This window comes from Phyllobates terribilis, unplaced genomic scaffold, assembly GCF_046119375.1.
Source record: "Phyllobates terribilis strain yellow unplaced genomic scaffold, ASM4611937v1 Scaffold_1__5_contigs__length_1240528914, whole genome shotgun sequence".
Lineage (NCBI taxonomy): Eukaryota > Metazoa > Chordata > Amphibia > Anura > Dendrobatidae > Phyllobates > Phyllobates terribilis.
The window spans coordinates 233,032,241-233,058,574 of record NW_027362761.1 but is presented as its reverse complement, the minus strand read 5'-3'; the positions used below and the strand labels follow the sequence as shown (position 1 = coordinate 233,058,574).

The following is a 26,334-nucleotide window of genomic DNA, read 5'->3' as shown; positions in this document are numbered from 1 at the left end:
AAGGACTTCAGCAAAGAGACCAGGCTGAGGGATGAAGTGGGCCATATTAGAAGAGCGGTCAGCGACCAGCCAAATGACAGTACAACCGGCAGAAATAGGGAGATCTGTAATGAAGTCCATTGCAATGTGTTGCCACGGAGCGGAAGGTACGGGAAGAGGAAGAAGACAGCCGGATGGAAGGTGCCTGGGAACCTTGTTACGGGCACAGGAGGAACAAGCCGCAACGAAGTCCGCAACATCCCTGTGTAGAGAAGGCCCCCAGTAATGTCGGGCGATGAGCAGAAAGCTCTTCCTCTGGCCGGCATGACCTGCTAGCTTGGATGAATGGCCCCAGAGTAGAACCTTCTTACGATCCGGAACCAGCTGCAAAGGTCTTACCGGGTGGAAGATGAGACAGGTCAAATGGAGCCACAGTCATTACTTTGGAGGGGTGGATGATATGTAGAGGCTCCTCCTCTTGGGCGGAAGACAGGAATGAGAGGGATAGAGCATCAGCTTTAATGTTCTTGTCCGCCGGTCAGTAATGCAGAGTGAAGCAGAATCGGGCAAAGAATAGAGACCACCTGGCCTGACGCGGATTTAATCTTTTGGGCGTTCTGCAAATAAGCCAGGTTTTTGTGGTCAGTGTATATGACCACCGGGTGCAGAGCCCCCTCCAGCAAGTAGCGCCACTCCTCCAGCGCTAATTTAATGGCCAGCAGCTCACGATCTCCTATGGAGTAGTTGCGCTCGGATGAGGAGAAGAGTTTGAAGAAGAAGCCGCAGGTAACCATTCTCTCGGACGAGGATTTCTGGGTGAGCACCGCTCTGGCTCCGGAGGAGGAAGCATCAACCTCCAGGAAGAACTGCCTGTTGCAATCCGGACGGTTTAGCACAGGAGCAGAGGAGAAGGCTTGTTTTAGGGAGACGAAGGCCTCCTCCACTTCGGAAGTCCATTCCCTGGGATTTGCTCCTTTACGGGTGAGCGCGGAGATGGGAACAGTCTGGGAGGAGAAATGAAGAATGAAGAGGCGGTAGTAATTTGCGAAGCCCAGGAATCACTGAATCGCCTTCAACCCCTCCGGTCGGGGCCACTTTAAGACGGCAGAGACCTTCTCAGGATCCATCCGCAGACCAGTCTCAGAGATAATATAGCCCAGGAACAGTAGAGAGGTCTGCTCAAAGAGGCATTTCTCGAACTTAGCGTATAGGCGATACTGCCGGAGCCTTAGCAAAACCTGACGAACATCCCTCCGGTGTGAGGGTAGATCCAGAGAGAAGACCAAGATATCATCCAGGTACACCACCACGCAAGAATACAGGACATCACGGAAGATGTCATTAACCAGCTCCTGGAAGACTGCTGGAGCATTACAGAGACCAAAGGGCATTACGCGGTATTCGTAGTGACAGTCCCGGGTGCAGTCTTCCACTCATCTTCCTGGCGGATCCGGACCAAATTGTACGCCCCACGAAGATCGAGCTTGGTGAAGATCTTCGTGCCTTTCAGCTCCGAGATGAGAGGCAGGGGGTACTTATTTTTGATGGTAATCTGGTTAATACCCCTGTAATCGATACAGGGAAGTAGAGAGCCGTCTTTATTCTTGACGAAGAAGAATCCTGCTCCAGCCGGAGAGGTGGATTTCTGGATAAATCCCCCTAGCAAGATACTCCTCTATATACTCAGACATGGCCCGGGTCTCAGCCAGCGACAAGGGGTAGATACGCCCGCAGGGAGGCGCAGCACCAGGTACCAGGTCGATGGGGCAATCATACGGCCTATGAGGTGGTAGTGTCTCAGCTTCCTTCTTGTCGAAGACGTCCGCATAGCACCAGTAGGGTGCCGGCAGACCAGGTAGATTAGACGGGGGTCGAGCAGGACGAACCGGAACCAGACAGGACTCATGGCATTCCTGACCCCAAGGGAGCACTTCACCAGATCTCCAATTCAGGACCGGCTCATGTCTTTGTAACCAGGGTAGACCAAGTAAGAGGGAGTGAGAGAGACCGGACAGCACATGAAAGGAGATATTTTCAGAGTGCAGCATTCCCACCTGAAGGGTTACAGGCTCTGTGACGAGCAAGATGGTCTCCGGAAGAAGCCTCCTATCCACGGAGGCAACTGCCAACGGTTCAGCCAGACGTACATTAGGAATCTGATACCGCTCCACAACAGCCTGTTGAATGAGATTCCCAGCGGCTCCGGAATCCAGATGGGCAATCTCGAAGAAGTGGGTCCCACAACTGGAAATAGAAACAGAGTCAAGGACGGAGAGTACTTACTCTTGCCCAGGACGACCTCTCCGAGCGGTCCTAGACACTGGACTTTCCCGGGTTCACCGGGCAGGAACGGATCTGATGCTCTTTATTGCCACAGTAGAAGCAACTCCCCTCGGCTCAGCACGTCTCCTGGCGAGACTTGACCATCTTGGTTTGGTCAATTTGCATGGGCTCAGGCGAACATGCCCGGGGAATTGCTGGTTGAGAGGCAGGCTTTTGGAATACAGGAGCGAGACGCGGAAATCTTCTCTCCCGGGTAGTCTCCTTGGCACGTTCCAGAAAACGGATGTCAATCCGGGTAGCTAAAGACACCAGGTCATCCAGGGTGGAAGGGATGTCACAACCGGCTAGCTCATCCTTGATCCGACTGGAAAGACCCTCCCAGAAGGTGGACACCAGGGTCTCGTTGTTCCAGGCAAGTTCAGATGCGAGAGTTCGGAAACGTATGGCATACTGGCCCACGGAGAGACTCCCTTGGCGGAGACGGAGAAGCGAGGAGGCAGTAGAAGATTTTCGTCCGGGCTCATCGAAGACCTTCTGGAAGGCAGCGAGGAAAGCCAGAAGATCAGATACCAGGGGATCCCCTCTTTCCGACAGAGGGTTAAACCATGCCAATGCCTCCCCGGTGAGGTGAGACATGATGAATGCCACCTTGACCCGGTCGGAGGGGAACTGATGTGCCAGGAGTTCAAAGTGCTGCGTGCACTGATTTAGGAAGCCCCGACATAAGACTGGGTCACCACCAAAACGTGGAGGCACAGAAAGCCGGGGTCCAGAGCCGGGTGCCATAGCGCCAGTAGGTTGAGGTGTCTCCGGAGCGGGTGCCGCTCGGCTAGAGACGGACACAGACGGGGTGGACTGCGTGTCCAGGCGAGAGTTGACAGACCGCAGATAGGACAGGATAGTCTCCTGTTGGGATCTCTGACGTGAGACCTCCTGGTACAGGTCCGAGAGTGAAGGAGCCTGGGGACCACCGGGTTCCATGGCCTGTGCAAACTGTTACGGGTCCGTGTGGTGGAACCTCTGTGCTTCGGTGCAATGATGGACCAGAGGGGCGTGACTAAGTGCCTACTCGGCCTGACCAAGGTCGCATGGCAGCTCAATCGACTCCTTGAACCAGGGAGGGACCGCGCAGGGGGACCAGGTGCCACTCTGGGACCGACCCTGTGTGAGAGCAGGTGACTCCCATGGGTCAGATGGCAGGAACTGACCGGTACAGCGGATGAGCGCGGCAGGAAGGCTGACGGGTGCTCCGGGTAGGCGAGCTGGCGGGCACGACAGGTAACTGGCAGGTGCTTCCAGGTAAGCAGGCTGGCGGGCAGAACTATAGACAGGCTGGCGGGCTGGACTGTAGACAGACTGGCGAGCAGGACTGACAGGCAGCAGGACCTGAGGGTTGAAGCAAGTGTTAGCACACAAAACAACAACCTTGCACAGGCACCTCCATTTTGGAGGACGTGCCTTTTATAGGGGCACTCCGCCGGCTATTGGCCGGGGACTCTATAGGACGGCGCGCGTGGCTCCTTTTAAGATGGAGGGAGCGCGCGCGCCCTAAGCACAGTGCCCGGGAAGGTGCGCTGTGCGCGCCACAGCAGCTGGGGAGCGGGAAGATGCCGGACCTGGACCGCGGCGGTGAGGGGAACAGCGTATCTGCCCGGCAGGAAGCAGAGACGCCGATGCTACAAAATAATCTTTTGCGTAGCACAAAAGATCATCGTTTTCGGCGGTGCATTGTCCTGTGTAAACAGGACTCCTACTGCTGAAAACTATAACAGCCTGATCTATTATAGAGCGCTCAGTGCACATCATTTTACTTTATTATGCTTGTGTAAACAGGCTATTAAACGACTCCAAATCAGTAAAGGTTTACTGATCGGCGGTCATTTCATGCCACCAGTCGGTCCATGTAAATCGACCATTTTTCTAACACAGCTTTACAGAAGCAGAGCACATTAAATATTGCAGATTTATTAGAGAAATTCCGAGAATGGCCACTAAACAGTGTACAGAGCTGTGGTATCCTGGCTCTGTACTTCTGGCCGTCGCCGGACCTACGAACCGCTGATTGGTGATGGTGCCTGGATGATAGATCCCCCCCCCCCCACCCACACCTATCCAAAGATAGATCAGCAAAATCCAAGTCTGTGACAACTCCTTAAAACAGATCTAATTTCAGAGGGCATCCTGTGCCCTTTATTGTTCTGAGAGCTCTGTTATATCTTACATATTGCTTTAGTTGCCACCTAATCTGTACAATCCAATTTACAAGTATAGGTAGTATATCCTGTCCTTTTTCAGTCCAATAACTTTTATCGTTATCCATTTAGTTGACTCCTAGCCCAACTTCCACTTTTCAGAATCATTTCATTATACTATTACAAAAGTACAAACACATCATGCACCAAATCAAATATTCTCCCATTATTCAACACTTACTTTTACTGGTCAGGGATATTTTCAATCACCCAATTTATAGTGAATGTGGAATTCTTTCTAATCCTTTATTTATCTCCTGTGTATTTCAGGGGACAGGTTCGGCTAGTGCAGGGAGGGGGGCCCGCCAGCTTGCACTTGGTGCAGTCGCTGTCAGATTCTGATGATGACAATGACAGTGCTTGGGAGGGCTGCTTGGGAGACCGCTACAATCCTCCTGGTACGTAATAATTAGACCATTTTGAACTTTGTTCTCATCCTCTGAAAAGGTAGAAGCTGATTAATTAATTGTTTCTTATAGGTCTCAATGCATAATTATTCTGAAATCTACATGACAATATAATATTGATCCAATCGCTGTTTTTTTTTTTTTTGGATTCATGATAAATAGGAACATAAGTATTGTGGGTGTGAAGCTGGACTGCCTAGGTGTACTACAACCAGTGCCAGGTCTTGTGCACGGCTGGCACGTGTCCTATTAATTAGAATAGGCTGCAAGCATGATACCTGCCATGTGCGCAGTAACACCACTCACTTTCCAATGCAGAAGCGAAAGACCTTGGATAACCACTTTAAAGTGGTATTCCAATAAATACATGTTTTATCCTGGAGTACCCTTTTAATCATTAATGGTGAACTGAAGTGGGAACATTCATACAGGATGGTAATGGTGTGTCAGAAGTCCACACTATTATGACACTGTGAAATCTGGGGCAAAATTGTCATGTATTTACATTCAGATCATGAAAAGCCTAAAGTCCTGCTCACAGCAGAGAAGTGGACATGAATTGTACATTCAGTCTCACCTATAAGCAGAGCGCTATTCAAGGTTTTCAACCTCTATACAGAGATGTATAGCAAAATATTGAAACAAAAAAATATCAGGAAGTCGTATACCTTTTGCTGTGCATTAAAGGGAATCTGTCTGTGGGAATTTACCCCCCTCCTCCCAAACTATTTATATTCTCATGTAGCTCTTTCATAGACAAGTCCAAAATATCTTTACATGACCAATCTGTTCCTCTGTTACTGAGAAATCAGCATTTGAATTGATATGCAAATGAGGTTAAAGATCTGAAGCCTCTGTCACTCCAGCTCTGTCCAACGCCGCCTCCTCCTTCTGCTTGACTGATGGTCTCTGCTCTGTGACTTGAGGCAAAAAAGCCATCAGTCAAGTGGTAGGAGGAAGGCGGCGCTGGGTGGGGAACTGAGCTGGCATGGCAGAGGCTTCAGATCTGCAAATAGTTCTTCAGCGTCATTTGCATATTAATTCAAATGCTGATTTCTACTTATTAGAGGAACGGACTTGGCCATGTAAAGGTATTGCTGGACTTGTCTTTGAAAGATTTAAATGAGCATATACGGTAAATATTTTGGGTGGGTGAAAATCTTGCTGACAAATTCCCTTAAATTAATCATCTTATACCTGCAAGAAAACCTAATACTATTCTGGTATTAATGTTTAAAGGGGTTGTCCACTACTTTCACATTGATTCCCTAGATGGACGGCTAAGCACTTCCGGCCGCCGCCGCCAGCACCAATAACAGCTGATCAGCGGGGGTGCCGTGTGCGGTATCCCGGCCGATCATACATTGATGCCCTATCCTACTGATAGTGGATAACTTCTTTAAGTAATAAAATATTTTTTATCGTCTCCTTGGTTATTTCTTTTGTTCAGGATTTCAGATCATTATCAGATTGCTTGTAGCTGTTTTTCAGTTCATGATTTCAGGCAAACCCTCTTCTTTTGTCATGTCCCCCATCATAGAAAGGGAGCATTGCTGCTAGAATACATTTAATTTGTTATAGGCAGGATAACGTGGCTTTTAATGGTCATTTTGCATTTAATGCTCTTTTGTGAGTATTTTCTACCAACTTTTAGCCTGCTTGCACAAAAATGTAGAATTTTTTGTTTGGTAGCACTTGCTACATTACTAGAAAGATGGTAAAGTTTAGGGGTAGGATGGAGCCTCCTTCAGCTCTACAGATTTGGTATCCTTTGTAATTAGGTACTTTTCTTACACACAAACAAGCAAAGATGCCAAAAGGATTTCTATGCAAGGCTGGTTAAAGGATCGATATTGACTTTTAACAATTGCTTCATCCAATAGGTGACCCTGTAGTTGAAGTACCCTTTCTCTTTAAAGAGCCTATTTGCATATTTAAATTCCCAGAGGAGCATTTCATGGCCTATAAGTCTCTTTATGCCAGCTTATGCATTCTCCACATGGAAACATGTTCCCCCTTAGACTCCTTGTCAGAGGACTCTCACCTTGCCAAATCAGATCTTCTGTTTTGGATTGAGGAGGGGCAATCATTCCGAATTATGTGTCTGCAAATGAAGTCTCTGGTTTGGCTTCTTATCCTAAGTCATGAGTTAAAGCTTGTTGATGGCTCGATATTGGCTTTTAGGATTGCTATATCCAGTAGGCTATGCTTGAGTGCAAGTCCTTTCCCTCCCTGCAGAGGCTGCATAAGTCTCTCAATAAACTTGTGACATTTTACTCCAAAGTGTATGAAATGCCGGTCTAAGTAACTTCCCCTTTATTTGTTGTATGAATTTTTTTTCTTATCTCCTCTTGCAGTTGATGCCATGCCAGACACTGCAGTACTGGATCACAGCCAGATAAGAACACAGGTCTTGCTAGCTACCGGAAGGCTAGGAGCACGCAGAGAACAGAATATTACCCGTCAGCTTCTGGAGGTAAAAGTGCATTATTATGGTTGGATCTTGTGCCTCCAGGAACAATGGGGCACATACGTTAACCCCTTTACACATATGGGTGTAACTCTACGTCCTGTTCTGGGGTGACCATGTGTTGAGAACCTGAACTTCCTCCAAACACGTCTGATGCTGTGTATTACATAGTCGGCATCTGTTGTCTAATGGCAGAGCTGTTAACCATTTAGTTGCTTGTGTCAATCACTGACAGTGGCATTTAAATTAAGCTATTGCTAGTGCGCTTTCACATCGGCTCCCGCAACTAGATTCCATGGCACTGATGGGTTGCCATGGCAGCTGTAGACTGGCCGAAGGCCCTGTAACTGACATGTTGGTACCCCTGTGGAGCTTAGCCATGGGCTGAGCTTTCTAGCAGACTATGATTTTTACTATATACTACAATACTGTGGTATATTGTATAAGTGATCGGACGATCGCAGGTTCCAGTCCCCAAATTGGACTAAAAAGTCAAATAAAAATAAAAAGTTTAAAAAAATATATATATAAAAAAAAATTTAAAAAATTGGAATCTCACTCCATTTCTTCCATGAAAAATAATAAAAAAAAAACAAACATATCTGCTATTACCACATCTGTAAAAATCCATCAAAATGTAAAATTAACCATACAAGAAAACACTACAAAGAAAATAAAAATCGCGTTTTTTCAGTTACCATACCTCACAAAAAAATACAGTAAAGAGTGATTAAAATGTCATATTGGCCCCAAAATGGCATCATTGAAAACATCAGCTCACCACACTAAAACCATGTCGTCACAACTCTGAAAAAATAAAAACGTTACAGGTCTCGTAAAATGGCGACAGAAGCAAAAATCTTCTTCTTTTTCTTATAAGTATGGTACTTATTTATTTATTTTTTTACCATTCAAATAAAAAATAAATGTATATTTATATATATAAATTATTAATGTATATATTTGGAATCACCATGACCATACTGATTTGGAGAATCATGTTGACAGGCCATTCGGTCATTTTTACCACACAATAAAGGTCATATAAACAAAACTCAAAAAACAATGGAGGAATTACATTTTTTTCACCATTTATCCTACTTGGAATTTTTTTCCAATACCTTTTATGCTCCAATGAATGGCTCCATTCAATACTACAACTCATCCCACAAAAAAACAAGCCTTCATACAGCTATGTAGATCGAAAATTAATAAAGTTAAGGCTCTTGGAAAAAGAAGGGGACAACAATAAAATCACAAAAAAAAAAGTTTCCTGGTCCTGAAGGGGTTAAGGTAGCTGTGTGAGAATTCTGGTAGAATTTGCACCAAAAACCTGTCTTTCATCACTTGCACAATATGCAATTTCTAGTTAAATGTGTCAGTTGAAAGATGCACTCATATCATTTATCATGATCAGGTCTACGTTTAGACTGCCCAAAAATTAGACAGTATTGCTAAATATGCCTCATTGAGTTGTTTTCACAAATGAATATTATCAATATTATTGCTTTACACTGCGAGGCCAGTAATTGGTAACAAATCTGAATATTTTATTATAGTTCTTATACTATTGTTGGTTTTGTTGAATACAGAGACAGCGAGGAGGCTGTGGATTTTCTCATGGCGTGCGCTGCCGTATGACATCTCAGTGAGTATTTAGGCTCATGCCGACTTTGGTAATAATCCCCACTAAAATACATTCCAGCGGTCCTCGTCGCTAACAGCTAAAATCTTTAAAATTGCTTTGTTGCAGCTTTCTGCCAAACCATGTTTCTGCCACGGATTCTTACTCTCAGAAGGCTTTCTGCGGGGTATATGCTTCAGATGGATCCATCTTTATGTCTGCTTGCCAGGGTATAGTATTTTCTATATTTCTTGCACTGTCTACAACTATTTAGTGTGTTAATGCAAAATCATGAATCATACATTGTCTGGGAAATTTCAGCCATGTACATTTTTTTGTTCTGATGTGCTGCTGCTTTTCGGAGAAACCGTACTTTGAGAAGCTGTCTGGGAAATATCGGTCTCTGACTTGTCCAAGGCAGGTCCAGGGTGTCTTCTCCCTGCTTCACTCCAGTTGACAGACAGATCTCTCCGTGAGTGTGTGTGTATGGGGAAATACCTGCCAGACTATGGGAACGGGGCAAGGAGAAGCCACCAGGGATCTGCCTTGCATTCTAAATTTCTTCTTATATGTACAATACGCTAGGGATAAGTGATGCATTCCATTCTTCTTCTGAGCACGAGCATGTGATTATGGTATACCTAATTATTTTTTCTATAGTTTACTCTGTCATCATTAAATGGATTGTCCGGACATATAGTTTTGATCACTTAGCCTTTAACTCCTTAACGACTTCCAGTACTCATTAAAATGGCGGCCGATAAAGGACTTTATTGCCTCATCGCCGTTTTAAAACGGAATTCAGGAATAAGCCTATAGCTCCCCCCAGAGTCCAAAAATCTTGGAGAACACGATCAAGGACGGAGTTTTCAGTCCCCGATCACGTGATCGCCATTATTCAATGAATACCGGCGATCACGTGTATAAAAATAAAAAAAAATGTACCAGCTAGTAAAATCGTTTCTCTTCTGACATGAAATACATATCAGAGGAGAGAGAAATGATGTCCCCCAAACCATCCCCCGGACCTTCTGCTCTATCCCCCGACTCTCCGCCTCCTGTTTCTAAAATAAAAATGGCGAGCGCATGCACAGTGAGCCTGCCGAGATCTGCCGGCCGGCACTCGGCAACATCAGTGATTTTTCTTATTGGTTCTTTTTGATTACCTATCACAGTGATCAAAAGCCAAAAATTTGTATGTCAACCTCCCCTGTGTGATCCCCTTAATCAGATTATTATTATTTTTATTTTATCATTTTTATTTCTTTCATTCTTTGTAATTAGGGTTGGGCTTGGGGCTATATCAGCCAATTTGTATTCCAAAATTCAAATATTTCTCCTTCCATTCCAAGCCCTGCTGTTTGTCCAAACAGAACTTTTTGACTACATGTGGGGTATCGCCGCGTTTATAAGAAAGTGAATAACAAACAGTGGGGTCCAGTTTTTGGTGTTACCTCTTGCAAAAGTGGGAAATTTGAGGCTAAAGCAAGATTATTGTGAATAAAATGAACTTTTTCAATATGACGATCCAAAATATTATCAAATTCTGTGTCGTACCTGTGGGTTCAAAATGCTCACTATACCCCTGGATAAAATCCTTGAGGAGTGTAGTTTCGAAAATGGGGTCAGTTGTAGGGGGTTTCCACTTTTAGGCACATCAGGGGCTCTCCAAAGTGACATGACGTCTGCTCTGGATTCCAGCTATTTTTTTTTCAAAAAGTCAAATGATGCTGCTTACCTTCCGAGCCCTGCTGTGTGCCCAAATAGTAGTTTTCCGCCACATATGGGGTATCGGTGTGCTCAGAAGAAATTGCAAAACAAATTTTGTGGATTTATTTTCACCTGTTACCCTTGTGAAAGTAAAAACTTTGGGGCTAAAGTAACATTTTTGTGAAAAAAATAAAATGTTAATTTTTTCCTTCCACATTCCATTAATTCCTGTGAAGCACCTAAAGAGTTAATAAACTTCTTGAATGTGGTTTTGAGGACTTTGAGGGGTGCAATTTTTAGAATAGTGTCACTTTTGGGTATTTTCTGTCATATAGGCCCCCCCAAGTCACTTCAAATGTAATGTGGTCCCTAACAGGACTGGCTCCAGGTTTTTCTGGGACCCGGGCGAAAGAGTCTCAGTGGGCCCCTTTAACACATACCACGATTCATGATGCACAGATATCGCAGAGAAATATATATATAGTACAATGCAAAGATTTCAATTCTTACGTTACATGAGTGAGGTCTATTGTAAATTCCACACTAGCTCAGAAATCGGCGAATCGCTCCACACAGTATACTGGCCCCCATAAAATGCTCCATATGTGTAAAAAAAAAATAAATAAATAAAAAATACTTCTTTCTGTATAATTTTCTCTATCGAGGACTTCTCAAAGTATCAATATCACGATATTCTTATAAAAAATGTATCGATTTATTCTCGGGTTGTCCATTAAAAAGAATGATTGCAGAAGGTACATACAATAATTAGTTACAAAGTGATTGTCCATTTGTCCATAATTAGCTTAATAGTTGAGATTCACCCATCTTTCCCTGGGATCCTGGATGGTAGATTACGTCTGTCTGTGTCCAGCATGTGTGTCAGGATGACACCATGTGTCCCTTGGGCCTACATTAGCAGCTGGTTTGCACACACACCCTCGTCCTGTGTCCTGTGGAATGGCAAGCGCCCCCCCCCTGTCTCTAACATGGGCTTTTATAGGCCGGTCATATGGCACCTGTTCTTCTAATTATGGTGCTGAACCAAAAATACACAAATAGCTCATGTCAGCTAAAAACCCTAACACGATGGCTGATGCAATCTGTATGGTACAGAATTCAGAATAAAATGAATATCCATAATTAATATTTAACAATATGGAATACTGGCCCCCATATAGTGCTCCATACAGGATACTGGCCCCCATAAAACGCTCTGCACAGGATACTGGCCCCCATAAAACGCTCCGTACAGGATACTGGCCCCTATATAATGCTCCATGCAGGCTGTCCCCCCCCCCCCCCCCCCCCCACACACACACACACATAATGCCATATGCAGGCTGTCTCTCCCCCCCCATATAATGCCCCATGCCTCCATACATAAAAAAAAAATCATATACTCGCCTCACTCCTCCTCACCTGCTGCCGCTGCTCAGGTCCGGACTCCAGCGTCGCCGGCGTCTTCCCGCTCTGCACTGCCTGTGATGGCTCAGGGGAGGGCGCGGTGGAAAGACGTCACCGCACCCTCTGACCTGAGACGTCACAGGAGCGCACGGCAGGAAGACAGCGGATCTGCGGAGGCACGGGGAGAGATAAGTATCCGGCTCCCGGGGCCCTGAGCAAGCGGGGGAGAAGGGCGGGTGCTAGCACTGCTCTCCTCCGCCCATAGACCGGCGGGGTGCCCGACCACGAGTGGGCCCCCCGCCTGCTCAGGGCCCCGGCACTTGGCCGGGTGCTGACTCCGGCCCTGGTCCCTAAAAACAAAAATGATGGAAAAATGAGAAATTGGTGATCAACTTTGAACCCTTCTAACTTCCTAACAAAAAAATGTTTAAAAAATGATGCAGCTCTAAAGTAGACATATGGGAAATGTTATTTATTAATTATTTTATGTGGTATAACTATCTGATTTAACGGCATAAAAATGTAAAGTTTGAAAATTGCTAAATTTTCGGTATTTTCAGAAATATACGCAAATTTTAGCACTAACGTGATGTGCAATATGTCACGAAAAACAGTCTCAGAATCACTGGGATATGTTGTTGTTGTTGTTGTTATTATTATTATTATTATTATTATTATTATTATTATTATTATTATTATTATTATTATTATTATTATTTGAAGCGTTCCAGAGTCATTACCACATAAAATGACACTGGTTAGATTTAAAAAAAATTGGCCTGGTCATTAAGGTCAAAATTAGCTGTCATTAAGGGGTTAAATATGTCATCTGTATCAAATTGATCGGGGTCCAAGACCCAGCTCCCCCACCAATCATTTGTCATTAGCTCTTCTTGAAGCCAGATGTCAATAGTAAATGGTGCTGGAACTGGTCTGCTCCATTCAAAGTGTAGTGGCCACTGATTTGAAGGTAATAAGAGCTGACTTGCATATCTTGGCAGCAGCCAATACACTTTAAGGCTGCGTTCACACATTGCGTATTTGCTGCTTTTTTTTACGCGCGCGTATTTTCCTGCAGTTTTTACCTGCTTTTTTTTTACGCAGGTAAAAAAAAGCACCTCCATTCACACACTGCGGTTTCTTACGCATGCGGTTTTTTTTCTGCAATGTACACTACAAAGACAGACAAAGTTTGTTGAGAAAAAAAAAAAAGAGAAAAAAAGTGTCATTGATGTCATTTCCTGTCTTTCCTTCCCTTTTTTTTTATTATTTCATGAAATAATTAAAAAAAAAAAAATACATCGGGCTTCGCCCTATTTTTGTGTCCAGCCAGGTACAACTAGGCAGCTGGGGGCTGGAATCCACAGCGCAGGGAGGCCCAAGCTTTCTGCCTCCCCGCTGCAAATTGCAGTCCCCAGCCACCCCAGAAAATGGCGCGTTCATAGAAGCGCCATCTTCTGGCGCTGTACCAAACTCATCCAGGGTCCTGGTGCGATGCCTCACTGGGTAATAAAGGGGTTAGGGCCAGCTTGGTATTATCAGCTGGCCCTAAGCCCGAAATTCATGGGGTCATGCCAATATTAGACATAACCGCCATGAATTTCTAGTAAAGTATTTAAAAAAAACACAACACCCAGAATAAAGTCCTTTAATTGAAATAAACACACAATTTTTTAATGTTCTAAATTAAACCATACTTACCATCACGCCCATTCCAGCTGAAGCCAATGTCTTCTGCAATAAAAGTAAAATAATAAAGCAACCTCATCCTTACCTTTCCATGGTTCCCAGGACAGCTTCAGCTCTGCTACATTCACATGACAGGCTGGATTGCAGCCGAAAGCTGCCATCCAGCTTGCCATGCCGCAGACACTGAGAAACGCAGGCATGCTTGCACTCCTCAGTGTCTGGCTGTGATGGCATCCAGATGAGCCGAGATCATATCCAATGAACTCGGCTCACCTCATGCACGTCACTGACAGCGTGGGAAAATTCTCCTGCACTCAGCTCTTGAGCAGGAGAATTCTCCCACGCTGGGATGGCTTTGAGATGACAAGCTGGATCGCAGCTGAGCGCTGCCATCCAGCTTTTCATCCATCAACCAGACCGGACGCCTCTCCCATCCATCGGATAGGTGAGTATCCATAGTTTTTTTCTTTTAAGTTAAGCAGTGTATGTACTGCAGCCAGAAGCTGTCTGTACATACACTGCTAGGGGGACACTCACACACGACACATAGACACAGACAGTACACACACGACACACAGACACATACATTACACATACATATACTTACCGCCTCGATGAGGACACCGACATTGATGGACGTCACACGTGAGCAGCGGCGGAGAACCAGGAACCAAGAATCCCAAAATAGTGGGATTTCCTGTTTTCCCTAGGGCTGCCCCCGTGTGACATCACATCCTTAATTTCTCCTGCACCTCCGTAAAAAAGCGCTGGAATTACGCAGTGTGCGAACACCGCTGCGTAATTCCATCGCTTATAATGGGCACAATATCGGAGAAAGCGCAGGGCGCGGTGCGTAAAGAATTGACATGTCAATTCATTACGCAGCTGCGCTTTCGCGCTGCGTAAAATTAAACAGTGTCTGAACGGCAAAGTGAATTTCCCATTCACTTTGCCAGCAGACACAAGGCACATTGCGTATTTTGAAAAAGCGCGCGCAAAAAAGCGCGCAAAAATACGAAGTGTGTGAACGTAGCCTAAATCTGAGCTGTGCTGTTCATTGTTTACATGCGGCTGCCACCGGATCTATTAACAGCTGATCGGTAGGGGGTGCTGGGTGGCGGACTCCCACCAATCTATCAGTTTGACATAGGTACTTTTGTATTTTTTATTTATTTTTTTAATCCCATATTTTGTAGCCAGTCGTACTGTCCGGGCATGCATCTTTATGTATGGCTTACATTAACTATTATACAGGGTGGGCCATTTATATGGATACACCTAAATTAAATGGGAATGGTTGGTGATATCAACTTCCTGTTTGTGGCACATTAGTAGTATATGGAAGGGGGAAAACTTTTCCAGATGGGTGGTGGCCATTTTGAATTTGGCGATTTTGGATCCAACTTTATTTTTTTCAATGGGAAGAGGGTCATGTGACACATCAAATTTATTGAGAATTTCATAAGAAAAACAATGGTGTGCTTGGTTTTAACGTAACTTTATTCTTTCATGAGTTATTTACAAGTTTATGACCACTTATAAAATGTGTTCAAAGTGCTGCCCATTGTGTTGGATTGTCAATGCAACCCTCTTCTCCCACTCTTGACACACTGATAGCAGCACCGCAGAAGAAATGCTAGCACAGGCTTCCAGTATCCGTTGTTTCAGATACTGCACATCTCGTATCTTCACAGCATAGACAATTGCCTTCAGATGACCCCAAAGATAAAAGTGTAAGGGGGTCCGATCGGGAGACCTTGGTGGCCATTCAACTGGTCCACGACGACCAATCCACTTTCCAGGAAACTGTTCATGTAGGAATGCTCGGACCTGACCCATAATGTGGTGGTGCACCATCTTGTTGGAAAAACTCAGGGAACGTGCCATCTTCAGTGCATAAAGAGGGAAACACATCATCATGTAGCAATTTCAGATATCCAGTGGCATTGAGGTTTCCATTGATGAAGAATGGCCCCACTATCTTTGTACCCCATATACCACACCATACCAAGATACGAGATGTGAAGCATCTGAAACAATGGATACTGGAAGCCTGTGCTAGCATTTCTTCTGCGGTGTTGCTATCAGTGTGTCAAGAGTGGGAGAAGAGGGTTGCATTGCAAATCCTACACAATCGGCTGCACTTTGAACACATTTTATAAGTGGTCATAAACTTGTAAAAAAAACTCTTGAAAGAATAAAGTTATTTTAAAACCAAGCACACCATTGTTTTTCTTATGAAATTCTCAATATGTTTGATGTGTCACATGACCTTCTTCCCATTGAAAAAAATAAAGTTGGATTCAAAATGGCCGCCATGGTCACCACCCATCTGGAAAAGTTTTCCCCCTCCCATATACTAATGTGCCACAAACAGGAAGTTGATATCACCAACCATTCCCATTTAATTTAGGTGTATCCATTATAAATGGCCCACCCTGTACAACCCCTGGCAAAAATTATGGAATCACCAGGCTCGGAGGATGTTCATTCAGTTGTTTAATGTTGTTGAAAAAAAGCAGATCACAGACATGGCACAAAACTAAAGTCATTTCAAATGGCAACTTTATGACTTTAAGAAACACTAAAAGAAATCAAGATAAAAAATGTGGTACTCAGTAAGGGTAATTTTTTTCAGACCAAGCTGAGGGAAAAAAATATGGAATCACTCCATTCTGAGGAAAAAATTATGGAATCATGAAAAACAAACACACAAAAGAACACTCCAATACATCACTAGTATTTTGTTGCACCACCTCTGGCTTTAATAACAGCTTGCAGTCTCTGAGGCATGGACTTAATGAGTGACAAACAGTACTCTTCATCAATTTGGCTCAAACTTTCTCTGATTGCTGTTGCCAGATCAGCTTTGCAGGTTGGAGCCTTGACATGGACTATTTTCTTCAACTTCCACCAAAGATTTTCAATTGGATTGAGATCCGGACTATTTGCAGGCCATGACATTGACTTTATGTGTCTTCTTTCAAGGAATGTTTTCACAGGTTTTGCTCTATGGCAGGATGCATTCTCATCTTGAAAAATGATGTCATCCCCAAACATCCTTTCAAGTGACGGGATAAGAAAACTGTCCAAAATATCAATGTAAACTTGGGCATTTATTGAAGATGTAATGACTGCCATCTCCCCAGTGCCTTTACCTGACATGCAGCCCCATATCATCAATGACTGTGGAAATTTGCATATTCTCTTCATGCAGTCAACTTTATAAATCTCTTTGGTACGGAACCAAACAAAAGTTCCAGCATCATCACCTTGCCCAATGCAGATTCGCGATTCATCACTGAATATGACTTTCATCCAGTCATCCACAGTCCACGATTGCTTTTCCATAGCCCATTGTAACTTTGTTTTTTCTGTTTAGGTGTTAATGATGGCTTTTGTGTATCTTTTCTGTATGTAAATCCCATTTCCTTTAGGCGGTTTCTTACAGTTTGGTCACAGACATTGACTCCAGTTTCCTCCCATTCATTCCTCATTTGTTTTGTTGTGCATTTCCTGTTTTGGAGACATGTTGCTTTAAGTTTCCGGTCTTGACGCTTTGATGTCTTCCTTGGTCTACCAGTGTGTTTGCCTTTAACAACCTTCCCATGTTGGTTGTTCAAAGTCAGCTGTGTCTAAAATCTGGACCAAATACAAACAACATCTTGTGCAACATTGCGTGATGATTTACCTTCTTTTAAGAGTTTGATAATCCTCTCCTTTGTTTCAATTGACATCTCTCTTGTTGGAGCCATGATTCATGTCGGTCCACTTGGTGCAACAGCTCTCCAAGGTGTGATCACTCCTTTTTAGATGCAGACTAACGAGCAGATCTAATTTGATGCAGGTGTTAGTTTTGGAAATGAAAATTTTACAGGGTGATTCCATAATTTTTTCTTCAGAATTGAGTGATTCCATAATTTTTTCCCTCTGCTTGGTCTGACTTTTTAGTTTTGTGCCATGTCTGTGGTCTGCTTTTTTTCAAAACATTAAACAACTGAATGAACATCCTCCGAGCCCGGTGATTCCATAATTTTTGCCAGGGGTTGTAGTATTTGATATTGGCACACATGTTCAGTCTGTCCTTTCACGTGAAATGAATGTCAATTCTTTTTACTTGTGTGTTATATGGGATGTGTGTTCATTACCCATATGTTATATTTTTAGCTGGTTGGGCGGCTGCAAACTATCAACATGCCTGCTGAAACAGGGTCCTGAAAATCTTTTTGCTTCACTCCAGTCTACGCATAATTGTTCATATTAATTGCAAGTGTTTTAGGGGGTGCTTCCACCTTATAAAGTGGGGACCTGCTTGTATGTTCAAATTTTTTTTAACAAAATGTATAACTTGTTTGTATGTTGGCCATAAATGACTTTGCATTAATGATTTCTAAAACGAATATCGTTGAGTGCCTCTGTCGTGCCCTAATGTCTTTTCCTGCTGTCCTATAGTTATAGTAGAAAACAAATTGTTCATATCTGTTGACAATCATCTGAACATTGTGAACCATGTCTTTTTGTTTTTTATTCACCCTCAGATCAGAATATTCGCCTTTATGACTGCCGCTATGGGTCTTTCGAGAAGTTTCGAACAATAAAAGCTCGAGATGTGGGCTGGAGTGTCCTTGATGTAGCATTTGCCCCAGATGGAGGACATTTCCTGTACTCCAGCTGGTCTGACTACAGTTAGTATATACCCATTTATCCAAGTATAGAAATTTTTTTATCTGCCTATTCTTTATATTAGGATCATTTTCTGAACAATCCGAATAATCTTACAGAGTATGGAATTGGTCCTAATAGGACGTTTACATATTTTGCTATGCTAGAATTTTTTTTCTTCCTTATAATAGTCCTAAAATAATACTTTTCTATTGAAGTTGTTTTTCAGATGCTGTTTACACACTAAAACAATTCTGATTATAGCCAAATTATTACGCTCGTCAGATCAGTTTTCTGGCAGATGCTACAAACTTTGATCAGATCAATTAGAACATTTAGTATATGTACTTGTACCGCATAGTATAAGTTACAGGTCCTCTTTAAAGTAGTGAAAAGCTGAGACACCGAATTCTTGATAAAAGCTGCAAAGTGTTATGCAACTTCAGTCTGTTTCCCCTGCCTCCTGCTTGTGAGAGCTGACAGGTAGAAACCAATCAGCAGAAGACAGGTTATGACTGCATCACATAGGAATACACTGAAACTCTGTTGTACACATCAAAGGACCGCAGTTTTATGTCACCTTGAATAATAGTAATATGGGACAGAGAATGGATAATGCAAATATGGTTTACCTATTGCATGGACATATTAGTTTGAAAACTCTGATAGTGTTGTATGCTGAACCACATGAATATTGGTGGACCTTGTTGGCAGTGTGGAGGTATGGGTAAGGAAATGTTTTGTGGTATTATAAAATGTAAAAAAAAAAAGAATAAATAACAGGAGCTGTATTGGGGAAGCATCATTATCCAAGTGGAGGGTGAGTAACAGCTACAGCTGCCTATGATGGAAAAACATTAATCCCAAAACTGGTTCCTAGTGTTGGCTTAGATTCATCCAGACTTGTTATTAATATTATATGCAGATAGGTAAGAGATATTAAGACAGTACATATTTTTATATGCAATAATGAAGATTTTCTTTTGATTACAGTTCACATCTGCAGTATATACGGAGACACAGAATCGCACACTGCACTTGATCTCAGGTACTGTTTGCATAAACGATATGCTGGATATCTTACATATTTTCAGTATAATGTTGATGTTATGCATTGTGCTTCCATCTAGGAAAGTAATTTTCATCCTGTCCTGCTGGTTGGGGGTGCATTAACATGTACTGCCCAGTGACTTGACAGCCTGTAGTACTTATTACAGCCTCCATCTGTAGTAAATAGCATAGAGAAAAACTGTCATCACAGACATGTTACACTTTACTTATCACTGCGGAACTCCCAGTAGAGCCTATCACTATAATGGGGCAGAAGTAGTCACTTCATACTCTATCTAGCCTCTGTTCCAACTGTCTTTGTCTTTTTTAGGTGCAGTTAACAACAATTTTGTGCTCTCCTAAAAAAGACCGAGACTGCCTGAACTGAGGCTAGACCGAGCACAATGTGACTCCTTCTGTCTTATTATAATGAATTGCTGCATCAAAGATTTTGTACGAATCCTCTTTTTCAGGGCTGTAGATGGTGTCTCCAACATAACCACATACATGTGGCCCGAGCAAAATGTGAACGTACCCCAGGTACAGGCTGGGTCTACACTTGCCAGAAGTTAACATTTTAAACTTGACTTGTGCCACACAAATGTTTGCCATTTTTTTTCAGGCAATATTACACATTTACATTTATTGTGGCATCTGTGTTACATTGTATGAATAATTGGTAGCCTTTTAATCCTTGTCTGATCTTTTTCAGCCCATCAGAGAGACGTTTTGCCGTATTTTCCCTCACTGTATCCCGTGATGGTCGGGAAGTGCTTGGTGGGTGAGTACACAGATGGAGTATAATAAGAAATATATCTACATATATAATTTTTAAATACGGTTAATTCCAAGATTTTGAGCTTTAACAACAAAAAGAGCAACAAGGAAAATAACAGGTACAAAATGTAGCAGAATTTTATAATCATGTTGCCAATATACAATGTCAGTTACAATGCCGCTGAGCGATAACAGATATGTAAGAAACATTAGTATTTTATGAATACACAAGTAAACATGAGTGGTAATATCCACTACATGACAAGGACATACAGACAAGACATTTGAATATAAGAAATAATGGAAAAAAAATAGAGCCTTTATACAGTATATAGTCCCCATGTGAGGGTGGTCTGTGAACAATCTTTTTTTCATATGGATGCAATTGTGTCTTTAGAGAGGAATAGAACCTGAACTCTACTTCCCCCTATTGGAAGTTGCAATCCTAAAAGTCAATATCGACCCTTTAACAAGCCTTGCCATATGACTTAGGATAAAAGCCAAACCAGACATTATATGTGCAGACAAGTGTATTGGGGTGTCTGCACCTCCTTTGTGCAAAGAAAGAGGTCTTATTTGGCTGGATGAGAGGCCTCTGATGGGAGCCTAAGGGGGAACATTTTTCATATGAAAGCATATATACATTTTTTTTTCTATTGAGAACATGTAGGGGTTAGATGAGGTCATCTAGGTTAATGGTATCATTTTGCAAGCTATAAATGAAGTTTTATGGAGCATAATTTACTGATGGCATGTCCACAAATCTATATATTCAAAAATTCCAAACAGGCATAGTTTGTAATCCAGTGCGAGGAGAGGGCCAAATATATCATTTAACACATCCAATACTTATCTCCACAATGAGAGAATTGGATCAACATTATGTCTATTTGTGAGAAGTAGAGATAATAAGAAATACAAATATTAGTTTGGTGTCTTTGAAAACATGGCTACTTACTTCCAAAAATGGCAACTTAAATGTTCAAGGGATATGTTAGATACTACAGCTCAGCTTCATTGACACATGTGAAGCTGTAATGATGCTCGTGAACAGGTGTGACTCTGCTTTTGGGAAAAAAAGGCATATTTTTCCGATCGTGTATAGCCACTATGATTTAAAGTGATAACATTCGCCCTTAGGCCACTGTCACTTTTTCAAAATTCATAAAACAAAATACAGTACAGGTAAATGAAGTTTTACAGGGATTGTCCAGAAATATAGATTTTTTATAGGGTTGGAGAAATTTAAATTAACAACTATTCTAATACTCGTCCTCGTAAAAAATACCAGGTGTTGTCGAGACTTCCAACACACGATGTCCTTGAAATCTAGTATACATGACTTGGTAATAATAATAAATGTAAACGAAGGAGGAAAGCCTAAAAAGACAGGGGTCAAAAGACGTAAATACAGTCTTTTTATAATAGAACTTTCATTCACACAATATTAAAAATAACATCTGTTTTGTGTGTTTTATTTTCTGATTGCGTGTAAAACTTTAATGATACCTGGTGGTCAGGGTTTAGTACATAAACAAAGAATTAGTTGTGAACGGGGGTATACTGGAGTCCCTTGTAGTATATTCATTATGCCCAGCCAAGCTGAATATAAATCGGACCTCAACGGCTGAATATACACCATTGGACATGGAGAAAGAGGGTAGTGCTAACACACACAAGTTCATCAGGATACAATGTCTCTATAATATATAGGTGTTATACCAGACAGTGGGACATCCCTGTTTATAGATTAATACAAGAGAATATATCAGCAAGACACTGGCAAAGTAGTATTTTTTTAGCTAGCTAATGCCAATAGCAGTCTGATCTATTAATCAAATCTTTCCTTGTCGTGTGTCACTGATCAATAGTAATTTATTACCCACTGTTTTGTAGCTAGTTGGAGGGAAGCTGAATGTTGTTACCGCCATGTTTATTTGATCTCTTTGCCTCCTAAGCATGCAACATCCTTTCAGACTAAAGAGAATGCCGTGCTCTCTGCTGTACATTATGATGAGCCCCCCAGCTCGACCCAAAATGACACTTTGTCATGTGATATGCAATCGTGTGCACGCCATTGATATGCTTTTATTCAATATGATTGTGCTTGTAACTATGACTATAAAAGTGTCATACTGATATTTATCTATATATGTAGGTGTGCACATAATATGCTGACAATATTCCCATGCGATATTTTGGCATATGGTATGACTGACCTCAGATATTTATATTTATGAAGGATGGTATGCAAAACAGAGCTCCTACTATTTCCCTCACTTGTTCTCTTCCCACACTAGTAGTCCAGAAAGGGTGTCCCAACTCCCATTTCGCTTGATAACCCAGCTTGTTCTAGGGGCCAGGGCTCTCATCACAATGAATATGACTCAAGCACACTCTATTGCATATTACATGACTACTTGTCAGTTTGTTTCAAGCCGGGGCACTGATAAATGCCTTTATAGCACACATTAGGGCTGGATTAGATCTTTCTTCTAGTCCTAAATGTCAGTGCTGCCTAGTCAAGCAGAGATACATTTCATATCACCAGAAGATAACTTGTGAAACATTTAATACCAGCCAAATTGGTTGTGCCCCAGATATAACTGATTGGCGAGGGACCCACATTCTTGACATAGTTGCAGGCCGCAGAGTTGGGAATAACCTTTTTATTTAAAGTCTTGAGATTAATTTAATAGTAGTTCAAAGAATACAACCACCTAGGGACATATATCCTGGAAAGCTAGAAGAGGAATTTCTATAGATCTTGTACATTCTCTTCACAGAGCCAATGATGGATGTGTATATGTGTACGACTTAGAACAAAACTGTCGCATACTGAAGGTACAACAACATCTTCTCTAACATTTTATTCCTGAACCTTTTCCCTGTCCCCTCTTTTCATCCCAGTGCTTGGTTTTCTTTCTAATACATTATCCAAGGTTATAGTTTTTGGCCACCATTGTTTTTTTTTCTTCTTCTTCTTAGATTGGTGCTCATGAGGATGATGTCAATGCTGTCTCTTTTGCTGATGATAGCTGTCACATTTTGTATTCTGGTGGTGATGATGCTCTTTGTAAAGTTTGGGATCGTCGAACAATGCGCGAGGATGATGCCAAACCAGTGGGCCTCCTAGCTGGACATCAGGATGGTATCACATTCATTGACAGCAAGGTGAGCACATTGAAGTTAGGATATCGTGTGTTGCTTTTGATTTTTTTTTTTTCGTTTTCATTTTGCTTCTCGCTGTGATCTGAATTACTTCATTTTTATATTCTCTTTTAACTTCAGAGTTGTCTTTTGATCTCCGTTTTCTCACTCTTTATGGTCAGATTCTCATCTCTACAGTTATGTGTCTTTTCTGGTTTTATATTTTGAATGAACTTGTGCCAACATTACTTGTCCTTTCATGTCTCCATCTTCATTTCTTTTTTTTAATGTTTGGCTATTGTTTTTTCTTCTTTCATAACAAAATATTTTTTTACAAATCCCAGGGTGATGCAAGATATCTGCTTTCTAACTCAAAAGATCAGAGCATTAAGCTGTGGGACATCCGGCGATTTTCAGGTCCAGAGGGGCTTGAAGCCTCGCGTAGAGCAATCACCCAACAGAACTGGGATTACAGATGGCAACAAGTGCCCAAGAAAGGTGAATTAATCCCTTCAGTTAAACCAGTAGTGTTCACATTATTTTGCATTTCTATTTAGTTTATTGCTTGGTATATTTTGCAGCTCTCAGGAAAAAGCGCCTTCCTGGGGACACATCTGTAATGACTTACCGTGGCCATGGTGTCCTGCACACTTTGATCAGGTGTCGCTTCTCACCTGAGAACAGCACTGGTCAGCAATATGTGTACAGTGGGTGCTCAACTGGCCGAGTTGTAAGTAAGTGAATAGATTAGCGTTATTTAAAATATTAAGCAAAGGGGAATGGAAGGTTATTCTAGAACAGTTGAAAATGTATTAGCTGGTTATAATTTCTCATCTTTTTGTTTTTTTTCAGTTTACGACTTGTTAACGGGTAAGATAGTGGTGAAGCTGGCGAACCATAAAGCTTGTGTGCGGGACGTAAGCTGGCATCCATGTGACAACAGGCTTGTGAGCAGCTCTGTAAGTGATAATAAATACATGTAGTGTAATGGAACTATCGTTCTAATGTTAACGACAAAGAAGCTGGCCTTCCCCACTGAATACATTTTGATTGTTTTTGAGTCATTCTTTGTAAATCATTATATAAAGGATAGATGAGCAGTGGAGATGAGCACATCAGGCAAAACTCGAATTTGTCTTTCACTCGGATTTCCCCAGGAAATTCAATTTGCAGGGAAGTTAGTGTTTGCAAATTAAATGTGCCTTATTATACTCTGGGTATACATATAAATGTAATATGTAAAAAAATCCCTATACTCATCTCTCCAGACCCTCCGATCCTCACTATCACCCAATCAGTCGTCTTCACTTATTTAGATACCCAACACTCAGACTGAAATCCTCCGGCCTCTCACACTGAGCAAGGACTTCCCGTTCGGATGAGGTCCCGGAGGGTTGTGTGCAAGCACACGAAAATTTACAACATGAAACCGTGCCCTTGCCCGCAAATGCGCAGACCAGTCCCGGCTCAGTGTTAGAAGCCTGGCAATTTCAGGGCTTGTATGTTTGATGTATGTTGAAAAAATAATGGGATTTTCCCAGGATGAAAAAGTTTCATGACTATTTTGAGAGATTGTAAAAAAGTAGATAAATGAAAAGGGTTTTTCTGGGCTACAAAACTTGACCTACCAGTGAAAAAGTAAAAGCATTTACAATACACTTAAATTCCTTGGTGTTCCCATATTGGTATTCACTGAGCCTCACAGAACATAGTGAGGGTACATCCTTGCTGACTGCAGTGGTTTCTTGATATGATGTCAGTATTGTCGAAATTTCACTGCGGCAGTGTCATGTCGTCAAAGAGTAAGATAAAGTGACAGTACCATAACAATACAGAATTCAGGTTACAGAGTCTTTTATTTTTATATTGGGTCCAATTCTGACTTAAAAAAAACTTTATGCACCTTACTAACGGATGTTCATTATTTTTCAGAATGGCTAAAATTGACAATACCTTTATTCTACTTACAGTGGGATGGCACAGTTCGAGTCTGGGATCACCGCCAGTCTGAATTTTATGAAGAGGATTTGCGCACCCCACCACTTGAGTCTGAGGGAAGCCCTGTTAGCAGTTCCTCCTCCTGGTAGCCAACTGCAATGACCACTAATGCACTTGGCTTGCTATCAAATTGAAAATAAATGGGACATCAATGAATTCATGCTTAGTATTTGTAGTTTGGTGAATGTAATGAAATGAAGAATAGATTTCTTCACAATTGAAATAACTAAGGACTATTGCAACCAGCTGATTGAGATAATGACAGGTGTCAGAACTGGTGGTGGGATTCTGGGACCGCAATGACATCTGTTATTGACATATAGTAGAACAAAGATGTATTCTGGTGTGTTTGTTTTTGCTGGCTTTAATTTCTATAATAAACCTGTCCCAAATTAATTGTATATTGATATTTTTAATAAAAACAAAAGTCTCCAATATTTGGAATTTGTGGGGGCGATTCATTAAGATGGTTATGCCAGAAAGCTGGCGTAAACACCTTAATAAGTTGCAATATTTTTGCGCAGTTCGTCAGTTGCACAAAAATATTGCTACTTCAGGCATTTTCACGCCAGTCCCGACTAGCTATGCAAGTATGGGCGTAATCACGCCCACCCGCCGAATTCATCATAAGTTATGCCACTACAGTGGCACACCTTACTCCAGAAATGTACGCCAGCCTCCCTGACTGCCTCACGTGCTGGATGAAATTAGATGCACATGATTCATTAAGCGGCGCACAAAGCTTAATAAATCAGGTCAGTGTACTCTAGCAAGCACTTCATTAAGACTGGCTTGCATTACGGCAGTCTTAATGAATTGCCCCCTATGTTTTCATAGACACGTAATGTAGCAAACTCCAGACCAGAAAAATGGAGT

General features: G+C 42.2%; 1 protein-coding gene across 3 annotated transcripts in view; it reads left to right on the top strand.

Moving 5' to 3' along the window:
* DCAF11 (DDB1 and CUL4 associated factor 11) overlaps positions 1 to 25,854 on the top strand; it is a 96,215-nt gene extending 70,361 nt beyond the window's left edge. For 2 of the 3 annotated variants that reach the window (XM_073671044.1, XM_073671045.1), the window contains 13 exons: positions 4,785 to 4,912; positions 7,279 to 7,397; positions 8,984 to 9,039; positions 9,145 to 9,245; positions 18,360 to 18,506; positions 19,477 to 19,531; positions 20,246 to 20,314; positions 23,097 to 23,154; positions 23,299 to 23,484; positions 23,805 to 23,958; positions 24,042 to 24,194; positions 24,313 to 24,419; positions 25,431 to 25,854. In XM_073671044.1, coding sequence (XP_073527145.1) covers positions 4,785 to 4,912; positions 7,279 to 7,397; positions 8,984 to 9,039; positions 9,145 to 9,245; positions 18,360 to 18,506; positions 19,477 to 19,531; positions 20,246 to 20,314; positions 23,097 to 23,154; positions 23,299 to 23,484; positions 23,805 to 23,958; positions 24,042 to 24,194; positions 24,313 to 24,419; positions 25,431 to 25,547 — 1,450 coding nt within the window. In that variant the 3' untranslated portion in view covers positions 25,548 to 25,854. The remainder of the gene's footprint in view (positions 1 to 4,784; positions 4,913 to 7,278; positions 7,398 to 8,983; positions 9,040 to 9,144; positions 9,246 to 18,359; positions 18,507 to 19,476; positions 19,532 to 20,245; positions 20,315 to 23,096; positions 23,155 to 23,298; positions 23,485 to 23,804; positions 23,959 to 24,041; positions 24,195 to 24,312; positions 24,420 to 25,430) is intronic. The other variant, XM_073671046.1, reaches the window with a different exon arrangement.
* Positions 25,855 to 26,334: the final 480 nt, after the last annotated feature.